This window comes from Saimiri boliviensis, chromosome 2 (genome assembly GCF_048565385.1).
Source record: "Saimiri boliviensis isolate mSaiBol1 chromosome 2, mSaiBol1.pri, whole genome shotgun sequence".
Lineage (NCBI taxonomy): Eukaryota > Metazoa > Chordata > Mammalia > Primates > Cebidae > Saimiri > Saimiri boliviensis.
This window is the reverse complement of record NC_133450.1, coordinates 236,374,530-236,386,759: the sequence shown is the minus strand read 5'-3', so window position 1 is coordinate 236,386,759 and position 12,230 is coordinate 236,374,530. Positions and strand designations below refer to the sequence as shown.

The 12,230-nt window shown below is 45.4% G+C and overlaps 1 protein-coding gene across 1 annotated transcript in view; it reads right to left on the bottom strand.

Moving 5' to 3' along the window:
• Positions 1-12,230, bottom strand: part of SHC3 (SHC adaptor protein 3) — a 163,646-nt gene that overhangs the window by 59,261 nt on the left and 92,155 nt on the right. Inside the window, exons 3-5 of the mRNA XM_039475183.2 lie at positions 7,834-7,897; positions 5,132-5,251; positions 781-834 (exon numbers count right to left, since the gene is read on the bottom strand). Of these exons, the coding sequence (XP_039331117.1) occupies positions 781-834; positions 5,132-5,251; positions 7,834-7,897 (238 nt within the window). The remainder of the gene's footprint in view (positions 1-780; positions 835-5,131; positions 5,252-7,833; positions 7,898-12,230) is intronic.

Here is a 12,230-nt window from a genome sequence, read left to right as displayed (position 1 = left end):
CCAATTTCCTGCCTGGCTTCTTCGCAGGCCTGGGCTGTCCACAGTGATGGATACCGCCCTGCCCAGGGAGCAGGAGGTGGCTTTCTGAGTTCACCTTCCTAACAGTACAGTTTGTTTGGATGACATGGCCACTCGGAAGCTGAATGCCGATATCCTATTGTCGCGTTCCTGCCCAAACGTGGGAAATGAGTTCCCTTGTTACTCCACCTTCTTCTTTAAAGACATGAAGCAAAAATGGAACATTCACATTCTGTTCTCAAGGCTCCCTCGTACTCTCACTCTGCAACTCCCTCCTTGTTGGCAAAGCAAACTGTCAAAGGCTACGGGATTACACTTGGAAAGAAAAACGCTGATTTTCAGTGGCTGTGAATAAAGCAGACTAAGTAAATTCACGTTCTTCAGGCAGACTTAAAATATTACTGTGGAGGTCAAATAAGCAAAAAAATAGGGCGAGGGCAGAGTGACAGCGTGAGAAGCCCGTGGCAACTCTCAGGCCTGGGGGGGCTGTTTCATCACCTCGTAAGAATGCCAGTGCTTCCAGGATTTTCAATGGCTTTTGGCTAACGAAATGAAAACTAATGTAGGGTCCTTGTCCCAGGTTACCCCTAAAAATAAAATGATGGCCAAGAAGACCATTTATGGAAATCAGGAAGGGGATATTAGTTGGCATCACAATTAACTTTTTTTTTTACAGTGTCTTGCAAGGCACATTTTTGAAGCAGGCAGGGATCCCTTCTCAGAAATTCTCAACAAGAGCAAGCGTATCCCAAGGGTACTTACCGGGTCTCCCCCAGAGGCGAAGGAGATGGACCGCATGTGGTGATTTGCTATGATCTGCCAGGCCCAAAACAAGAAACGAGAATGTGCTGTTATCGCCCTTGCCATATTTTGGAAAAGCAACTGTCTGTTGGCAGGCATTACAAATTGACATGTTTTCCCGAAAATTGGTACCTATATAAAAATAACAATTATAAAAGTAATAACAGTCGATCCCCTTTCACAAGCTGATGGCTGCTGTCCAGCCGTTTTGTCAGAACAGTGCCCGTGAAGCCTCGCTGCAGCCTGGGAGGCGGGAACTCTCGTCCCCCCACTTTACAGGTGAGGAGCCAGAGCCCAGAGGGGCCAGGTGGTTTGCTCAAATTAAGACAGCTGGTGATGAGCAGAGCTATGATCTAACACAGGAGGCACATAGAGCATCCTTAACACAAGTGACTCCATCTTAGAAAAAGACTCCATCTCATATTTTAAAAGGCAACATCCCAACAGGTACCAGATGTTTACCTAACTTATAAAGACAGCACCCAACAAGAGAAGGACAGGAAAAGGCATATTCTTATAATCAGTCCACACCAGAGGACTCTGGTCATAAAAAGCAGGACTTCACCAGCTTGAAACAGTCTTCTTAAGAGACACCACCATGCTGTCACTGTGGTGAGCACCCAGCACCTGCCAACGAAGGCTCTGCCCACATCAAAGACTCTTTTTTGAAAGACATTGTTGTCCATCTGGCTCAAGCCAGGACATTCTCTTTGTCCATGTCATTTGCGTGGATTGGTTTATTAATCCCTGCTCCTATCCCTTTCTCTTGATGTTAAATGTTACGTGGTTTGATGTGGAATGTCCAACCTGCAACATTTATATACTGACTGAGTATACTCTTATGTATGGTTTACAGTATTGACTGACCTGTGGAGTGGCTTGAGCCTATGTATCCACAGCACTGATACGGAGCGAACTCCATGTAGCTCATGGTTTTTACGATTAAAATAGCAGTAATAAAAGTCTGACCTTGTGGAAAGACACAAATGTGCATGGACCTGGTTATGTCTAACCTTGAGTCGCTTATGAGACGGAGGTCCAAGCCGAGGCCAGGGCCTTAACAACCATGCCTCTTCCAGAAGGACACTGTCTCACTCACACACCAAAACATCACACCTTATCAATTCTGTTTCCAAAAACACGCTGGGGTCTCCGATACAGAAACCGCAGCTAGAATGGGAGGAAATGTGGCCCATGTTCCATTTTATCCTATCTGTACCACGTGCATATGAATTGGAAAGCTGGCATCCAAGATTCCAACCCGGCACCATCTAAAGCGCTCTTGTAATTTACCAATTTAAAAACCAGAGCGGACAATCTATGTTAATTTTAAAATGGGAAATTTCCATTAGCTTTATAAACTGCAGAGTACAGTGGAATTCAGTAGACACGGAGTAAATTAGAAGCTGCCCTAAATTTAAAAAGCTACGTAAGTCTGCTGTGCTAATTTTATCTTTTTAAAGACAATGAAATGACATTGAAGTCAATTTTCGGGGGTGGGAACAGAGCTCATTTCTATCCCATCATAACCAGGTTTAGCAGAGCAGAGTTCCCTCGGGCCCTTGTCCTCGGGTAGGCAGTCAGAATGTACACAGCTGTAATCAAACATCCCAGGGATTTGTCCAAACATGCTGCTGTGAAACTTGAAATAAAATATAACTGAATTGTAACAGAAAATAGGACAGTTTTAAATGCCTACTTTGGTTATTGGCACTTACAAAACCTCAGGATCTGAGTTTTTAGAAAACCCTGAATACATAAGTGAATAGAAAATGAGGCTGGCCGCATAGGCTGCACCCAAGCCCCAGCTGAGTTAAACTAAAAATAGTGGCCTTTGCGGCTCTCTGGAATCTTCCCTCTGGCACAAAGGTAAAGGGCTCCTAAGACAGCAATCACCAGAAAATGATAAACTATGGCTCCCAAAGTTTTACATTTTTGCTTATAAGGCAGGTCTAAAACTGGGAGTTTGGAAATTAAATTGGAAACTCTGATTTGGGGAAAAAAAAATAAAAGTCATATTAGGTCGACGTGATGCATGAGCCTTATTGTGTGATGGTATGTTGTCTCGTTGGGTAAGACAGAAATTAGAAGTCAGAGTAAGAAAATTAGAGCTAATTGACCTAAATCACGTGCTTTGCCCTGAGAGCGCTGCGTCTCATTTCAACTCTGCAGAGGGAAGTGGCCGTTGTCTGGCTGCTATCTCTCTGGATGGAGAAGGTATTGTAACCCAGTGAGCGCAAAATCACCACCAAGACAAAGACTAGGCCAAATCACAGGGTCTTTACTGCTGGCGGCCAAGGAGGACTCATGTCTCTCTAACCCATGGCCCCGAAAGGAGGGTGTCAAGACCCTTTATGCCCATAAACCACTTCCTGGGTGAGGGTAAGGGGCTTCAGACATTCCGAGAGCCAGCGGACTTTAGACATTCCATAAACCACCTCCTGGGCAGGAGTGAGGGTGAGGGGCTTTGGACATTCCGATTGTTACTTAAGTGGTTCACAGAAGTCAAGATAAGTGTTAGTTTACACATTGTCTGGGTAGAGTGGGAATTACAGACCTTTGTCACTTATTACAAGTCGCAGGGGCCAAGATGGCGTGGGTTTGGACTGCTTGCCTGTCACATTAGGGTTACAGAGAGCAGTTTCAAAGGAAAGCTGAGGTATGGTCGAGGTATGCAGTTTATGGGGCAATTACCGTGTCACAAAGGGAGTGTCTAGCCAGGCTGTTCTCAATTTGCTACAGTTGGACCAAGAGTCAGCCAGAAGGGAGAGCCGAAACCTTGTGTGCTTGCCCCTCACCTAACCTTCACACACTCATCAACAAAACTTCAAGTCACCTGGGTGTCCCAAACCTGCCACATTGCCCCATCCACCCAAACCAAGGGCAAAAAACAAACTGGACTCTCGCTTCGCCTGCCACGTTCCAGGACAGAGAGGGCCAGCCCAGTGCCTCACCCGACTGCTCTCAGTTTGCTTTCTATTTTACTGAGTGGGGAAAGGCAAGTTCAGGGAGATGATCCCACAGATCTAAGGAGTCTGAGGACCAAACAAAAGGTCCAGGAGACGCAGGAAAGGAACAGCTCGGGGCACGAAGGAGAATGCAGAGGTGAGCCGAGCCCACAGGCCTTCACGAACAGCTCAGCCTCAAACTGTGCCAGAGAAAAGAATCCACAACCTCCAGAGCTGGTGAGCTAGACAAGTTAAGATAAAAAGACAAAAGGAATTACCTATCAGTCCTGTGAAGACAAAAGGAGCCAGAGAGAAGTGGTATCTAGTTATGTCAACCCAAAGCCTGGGTTTTGCTTCCCATTTCTGTGCTAAAGCTAGGATTTATTTCAACATCTTGGGTGGCAAGTGGGGGAACAAATTAAGCTGGAGATGCTGCTCACTAACCTGGGGAATATGGAAGTCAATCGACAGAAATATGTATACTAACATAAAGGTCACTGCAGGCATCCCTGGTGACAGTGTCAGAATCAGGTGGAGTATCATAGAGAGAGGTCCCGTCTGAGCTCCAGCTCCTACTGCCAGCCCCAGAAACTGAGCCAGAGCAGAGCAAGGGAGGGGAGTTCACACTCTACACCCTCCCGGATACTGCACAAGCACAAATGAGATACTCCTATACCTCATTTGACCTTCAAACGTGCCTTTTTGGTAGCTAGAATAGCGACTCAAACACTCATTTTTCCAGCTAAAGAAATTAATGATGACTAGATAAACCTAAAAGATAGACACTATGCAGGAATGAAACCATCCTTAGTAAAATTAGCCTTCATTTAACACTGTGGCTGTGGTGCCTCAGTCAGCCCCAGATGAATTCCACACTGGCTATTCCACAGACAACATCACTTCTCATCACACCCACAACACTGTGTGCCACAAGATTCTCCAAAACGATGAGCCACTAAAGGAGGAAAAACATCATCAGTTAGACCACGACATGCCGTCCATTTCAAAGGTTATAAATAAAATGTGGCCTGTCAGACCGATTCAATATGGTATAAAAGAAAAAAATAAGGGCAAGGACATTAAGAAGAGACTTTGCACAGACAGAATTTTTTTTTACATTGCAAGTACGTCAATTACTTCACGCATTATCCTCCCAAAAAATAAAGAGCAGAGTTAAAGAGAGCCTATTTTATTTATGCTTCTTTTTGGTGACCCTTCAAGTGGCAGAAGTTCATAGACTAGTAAAAATTTGAGGCAAACATATGCTATGTGAGCTCACTAAAGCTACAAGGAGGACACCTGCAAAACACTTATCACCGAGGCTGTGGGCAGGGTCCCTACAGGAGATCTGAGCACCCACGTACCTGTTTGGAGTCCGGAGTTCGCAGGTTCAGACTGGCAGTGGAGATGGTCAGAGAGATGCTCATTCCCGCAAACTGGAGATTGCTCTTTCCCAAGATGCTGGACAGCATTTTGCTTGGAGGCTGTGAAATTAAAGAGCATTATTTTAGCTGTTTGCTTTCCATCTCAGAGGGTGGGTATGCATCACAGAGGATGTAGATGCTTGCCATACCCACAAACTCTCACTGACTGTTCCTCCCTCCTTAGGCACAGGAAGGCAAAATGTGAAATGAGTAAGCGGGGAGTGTCCGAAGCTAATACGCACATTTTAGAATATGCAATATACACATTGTAAATCATATAATATGCAAATGCTGAGGTGAGAACTCTTGCAGGCAGGCAGAGGTATCAGTCTCCCAGGCCTTTTCTCTGACCCTGTTGGGAAGTGTCTCACGGGGAAGCCCTTGTATGTAAACCTGGGGAAAGCCCACTCACATTTTGCAGGCTCAGCAACCTGGTTTTATCACACCTACTTTAGAGGCAGAGTCAAACTAACTTAGAGGAAGATTAAAGCAGGCCAGCTCTAGGGGATTACAGGCATCCCAGAGAGTTGCAAGGTTGTTCCTGGCCGAAGGGAATGGACCACACATTTTTTGCTGCAAATACTCTCCCTGGTCAAGATTCTCAATGGACTGTCCTGTTAGAAACTCATGAGCCTGGAGCCGCCATGAGGATAGATAGACATGGCCTGTCTGCCTGGTGTATCTGTTGCCCTGTCAGAAATGTCCTGGCAGGGAACTGTCAGCTGTGTTTTCGGGCCAGGGACCTTCTTCCCTGGTACCTGGATGGCACTGCCCTTTGGAACCAACCCATCCTTTCTTTCTGGATTAGAACACTCTCTCTTTGGGTATGCTAATTCGCTCCTAACCAGGTTCATACCCTTTTTAATCTCCTAAAGGAGCTATTTAAAAACAGAGATGCTTAGGCCCATGAGATTCTGGGTGGAGTCGGGAAATCGGCATTGTTCCCACCAAAAGAACCACGAGTGTGTCCCAGGATGAGCTGGGACCCGGAAGATGAGACTCCCCATCTCTGTTCTCAGTCGCCGCCCTTGTTCCTGTAGTGGAGACTCTGGAGCCTTGCTTGTTTCCCCATGGACTGGCCAGAACACAAGCTGGCACGTCTGAGTCTTCATTCAGTGTTCTCTGCCAGAAACCCAGCTGCCCTGTGGGTGCATGAAAGTCCCCAAGCTCTGAAGACAGAAACAAGATAGAGCTCTAGGGTCAGCAGAGTCAAGCATGCAGCTACCCAGATGATCTGGAATCAGGAACGTGCAGCCTCAGGGCAGATTCGGAGGGTCTTTGAAGGACATTTTCTCCCCAATTCAGGTTAGGCATAGAAAAGCCTTGCGGATATTTAGTTGAGTATTCACCAGACGCTTAACTGAAGAGGTTTTCATGGTTTCTCCAAATCCAGGCATTTTTCTCCTAATCCCATCTGGCTCAAGTATCTTCAGGATGGGCCGGGCGCGGTGGCTCAAGCCTGTAATCCCAGCACTTTGGGAGGCCGAGGCGGGTGGATCACGAGGTCAAGAGATCGAGACCATCCTGGTCAACATGGTGAAACCCCGTCTCTACTAAAAATACTAAAAATCAGCTGGGCATGGTGGCGCGTGCCTGTAATTCCAGCTACTCAGGAGGCTGAGGCAGGAGAATTGCCTGAACCCAGGAGGCGGAGGTTGCGGTGAGCTGAGGTCGCGCCATTGCACTCCAGCCTGGGTAACAAGAGCGAAACTCTGTCTCAAAAAAAAAAAAAATATCTTCAGGATGCAAAGTCCTGTGCAGTGTTTGAACATGCAGCCTGTGCTCTCAGACACCACCCACCTGCATGTCGCCCTGTCCCCTCCATGACACAGTTGTCCTCATCTGTAACACGGGGATATGCAGTGGTATTCTAGTGCTGGCTTGGCCCAGCTGATGGGAGCCAATTATCAAATGTTTCAGAATTTTATATTCTAGCCATTAATCACAGCTATTATTAAAAATAAATATATCTAAACTTACAATTAAATAAATTACCTTTAAAAAACAGACAATAAATACTCAACACGCATCCATTCCTAATTCTTTTGCTGCATTAACTACTAACTGCTTATCAAGTTATCTGTGCCCATAGTACCTGCGTGGTGGAAACATTTTACAACCATGAGCTACTACACATCTCTTCCCGACTCCATTTTCAAGGGTTATCATTTTGAGAAATTGAAATCGGCCACAATAGAAGTATTGACATCACAGAAATCAGAAAATGTTACAAACTCTATTTCTCATTCCCCTGCCCAACCTGGAGAGCTGGTTGTTAAACATTTACCAGCACACCACTGGGGACATCTACCTCCGTTGTTGTAATTAAGTGAATTGATGTATTGAAAGTGCTTAAAGGAAAGGCTGACCCTGTTTTAAGTGTCTGTTGTTACCATTGTCTTCGGAGTTTAAGCCACAGTGAGTGAGTAACCAGGGTGTCTACTTCTGGGACAGGGACAGCCAACCGTTCTCAACCAAGGGAGCGAGAAAACAATCTAAGCCCTTTCTGCTCTTAGAAGTAGCAAGAGCCAGGCCACAGAAGGAGGACAATGAACAATTCTGTGTGACTGAAAACACGGAGTGTTGAAAAAGAGCAAGTAAAGGAGGAGGCACGGTTAGACACAGAGCGTCGAGGACAGTACCTTTCTCTTCTTGAAGGCTCCCTTGGCACCAGGCACAGCTTCACAGACACGGCTGATGGCTTCCCTTAGGACAGGAAGAAAAAGCCATTTTATCATGTGTCAGTCGGGATTATGGAACCCAGAGATGCTACACTTGCACATCCAAAGAAAATAACTGCCTGTTGATTGCAATATAGAAAAAACACCTGCCAGTTTGGGAGTCAATTAATTTTTTTTCTAAAACACAAAACTAAACAAAACGCAGACAGGGCATCGTAAAACCTCTCCTAGCATTATTCTAGTTCCCTTTGTTGTGGTGGCTGGATGCTAACAGAGTTATCTGTGTCAATCCTACACTTTTTTTTACATTTTGCTAAGATTCTATTTTTGTGAGGCAGCACCCTAAAATGTACTCTTCCTGACATCATGGCGCTCTCTCTATCTCCTTAGCTTTGATCGGGACATCAGGCCCAAACCTAATCAACCACCTTGATTGATCAAGATCCGTCTTAAGTGAGTTAGAATGTAATTAAAAGAAATCTGGTCATCTGAGTTTTATTCCCAGTTTCTGCCGTTAGTGAATCTTACAAAATCAGGAGGGGTTGGAAGGAGAAGAGGAACTGCAGGCTGTATAAAGGAGCCAGCAATGAGGTGAGGTGCAGGACAGTTCCATGGAACAGCACTGGTGAGGCTGCTGGGGTGTGCAGGTGTGGTGTGCAGGTGTGGTCCTGGTGGAGGAGGCAGAGTGCCCTGGTGCTGAGGGGCCAGGGGGCAGGGGTCGAACACCTGGTTCTGCATGGGGGCAGGAGGGCCCCAGAGGGTGAGGAAGCAAGACAGGACGGTAGCAGCTGAGGGCTAGGGGTGGCAGGAAGGGGATGCTGGAGAGGAAACACAGCTCAACCTCATGAACCAGCCTAAGTGAGAAATGCCTGGGAGGTGGGCAAAGGCGGCTCCAAGTCAGGGGTCCAGAAAGGAGCTGGTGACCTTTCCCACTCACACATGGAGGGGAAAATACTAGTGCATGGAGAAAGATCAACAGGGACTTGGAGACACGGTGAATTAGAGAAGAGAACAGGTCCTCAAAACATTCTAGAAACTTTCTAAGCTCTATACTTCAAATTAATTTCTCACATGTGGATGAAAAATAATCACCATAACAACACAGTGTTTTCAGAAGAAATATGTCCATATCAGTTAGTCGAGAGACTATTAGGACAAGCTTCCCATTTGCCACGCAATTCATTGTAGAGAGCAGGGAAGGAAACATTTTCCTAAAAGCTCAGATGCCAGGAAAACCGTAGGCAATGAATCATCATGACATGGAAAAATTGAAGCAAGAAACAAATGTTTTTGATGTTTACGCTTACTCCTATTTATTTTATAATAATATTCTAACTGTGGTTCTATCAAAGTGACCAATCACGTATCATCTAACGTACTTTCTCAAAGCTAATTGCTTATTAAAGAAGCTCAAATTGTTTCTTTACGGAACTATATAAACCCATTATCTAGGTTTTATCTGTTTAATTTTTAGAAAACCAGTTCAGTGAATCTCTGCATTGTATTTCTTATATTAAATGACATACTTAATTGATCAAGGCAGCTAAGCCTCTGATGGTCCCAGCAGGGTACAAAGATACTATACGGGGAAGTGTCTCCCTTTAATCACTCCTTAAAAATCCCTGATAAGCACCATATTTATTTTACATTCCACTAACGTGAAGTCTAAAAGAAAAAATCAGACTCTGAGGACAGTTCTCCAAAAAGACACACAGTTATCAAATGTCTCATCCAGTCAGGCCCCGGAGCTTACAGCAGGACTCTGGGCCTCCTGTGCTCCTTCTGGGGAAGAGAGGTGGAAACTATGCACCCCCAGTTAGAAGGGACTACAAAGCTCTGAAAACAGTCAACATTTCTTCCCAATACCTCCTCACACAAAACAGAATGCACAGGACTCAGGGCACACTTGCAGATAGAAGAAGTTCCACATATTTCTCAGAGCTTGTGTACTCAGGGGAAATCCTAATAATCCCACTTGTGAGCCTTTAGAATCCCCAAAGGAGTTTTCAAATCAAACTGCTTTTTAGAAAAATGTTCTCTTTTCATCACTGGCATAAATTCCTTCCTAATGCTCATATGATAACACATGTGTGTGAATTCTCATTTCAACCACGGTGATGGTATCTATTTCTGTTTGAAATAGAAATGCAGCATAACTATTAATAACTGCAATATTTAGATGCCTGGAATGAGTTACTTTAACTCTAAAATCTAATTTTAAATGTAACTATTCTCAACTCCCCTTCTTGCTGTTTAAGTGCAGTACATTTTGGTAAGCAGTGAAGTTTAAATTTGTTCGTTTAGCAATCATTATTTAGTTTTATGTAATTCCACTTAATCCCTATTTGAATCTCAGGTACCAATTTTGCCCTGTTTTTAATCAGAGGCATTGCTTCTCAACATCCTGTTCAGTACGACCCTGTTTCTGTGAGCCAAATCATGACCTCAGAGCTCAGCTAATATGAAAATGGGACATTTGGCAACTCTCTGGTCACTGAAAGTCACGGAAGCCAGCCCAACACTAGATGTGAACCGTAACTGTCCTCATGATGTCACCATCTTCCCTTCTGAACTGGACCCTTTGAAGGCACATAGTGGCATCTTTCTCGCTCCTCATCCATCTCACTACAGCCATTCCGAGGCCCCACAAGGAAGGACCTATGTGACAGGCGTGGATCAACACATATCAGTAGAGAAGGAGTTACCCACAAAGCAGCATTTGAGTGAGTGGGCAGCTACCCAGGAAAAGAATTCCGTTTGGGCTCCTATCTCTTGCCTCATATGCAAATAAATTATAAATGGGTCACAAATTCAATTCATTTGTAATGAAACAATGAAAGGAGTAAAGAAAACTGGGAAGAATATGTTTTAATTATCTTAATGGAAAAGTAACTAAAGTTATCTTTAAAATGATACAAAATCCAGAAGCCATAAAAGAAAAACATTGACACACTCAGGAGCATAAAAAAATTATGCACAAGCAAATATGTAACATTTCGCAGTCATCAAGGTAATTGTCTTAATAAAAGTCAGCAAGGAAACCATCAAAAGCCCAACAGAGGCTGGATAAAGAAAGGAAAGGCAATACACACGGCTCTGAAACATACAAAGACATGCCCAAGTTTACTTGTAACAAGAATGTAGATTAAAGCCTATACTGAAATTCAATTTTCACAGCCAAAGATTGAAGCTTTACAGCCCTTTGCAGGAAAACAGGCACCCTCCTCCGTGCGCCATAATGCCCTCCCGCCCCCACGCCCTGTGTGAGTTTCTAGCCTTTTCTGAGAACCCTGACACTCTAAAGTGCCAGCCTGTAAGCCTCCCCTGCTTGTATTCTCTTCTGGCCACTGTGTGACCGGGACCCTGAGTGAGTGTGCTGGTGCCATAAGAATATCCCACGCCCCTGCTTCTTTCTCATTCCATCCACTCAGTGGGCCCTGCTCCTGCCTGGGCTGGATGGAGCCTTGAATGTAATCCACTCACCTCCACACAAGAAAAAGTCTCCCATCACGTATGTGTCACCCCATGTATTTATTTTTAGTAATAAACATGTCCAGGCCCAGTAGAACAGTAAAAATCCTAAACTTCATGGAAACCTCTCCTCTTCCCTCCCTAAGGCCTGCCTAGGGAACCTCCAGGTGGCCACGGAAGAAAAGTGCCTCCTAACATTCCAGCTGCAGCTCCTGACCCCTTGGTGGGATAGGAATGACTGTAGGGGGTGATTGTCACAGAGAGGTCAGGTGTGGAAAGGTAACACTGACAGCCTCAATGCTGAACCCTCTGGCCAGGCTGATAGTACCCTGCAGGGAAAGAGGCGACCCCCTTGGTGCTCCTGGATGTCCTCCTGCCCTCATGCCCTGCGTGAGTTACTTGTCTCCTCTGAGACTCTCTTTGTGTGTGTGTGTGTGTGTGTGTGTGTGTGTGTCTGGCTCTGTTGCCAGACTGGAGTGCAGTGGTGCAGTCTCGGTTCACTGCAACCTCTGCCTCCCCAGTTCAAGCAATTATCCTGCCTCAGCCTTCTGAGTAGGTGGGGCCACAGGCGCACGCCACCATGTCCAGCTAATTTTTGTATTTTTAGTAGAGACAGGGTTTCACCATGTTGGCTAGGATGGTCTCGATCTCCTGACCTCATGATCCACCCTCCTCGGTCTCCCAAAGTGCTCGGATTACAGGCATGAACAACTGCGCCTGGCCTCCACTGAGACTCTTGAGACTAAATCTCCAGCCTCTAAGCTGTGGCGAGCACCTCCCCTCCAGGGCTCCATCCAACCTGTCTCCTCTCAGGGACACTTTCCTTTTTTCTTTGAAGACTCCTCCCCAGGAGCAGGGGGGCATCCGTGGGTGAAATGAACATTGTC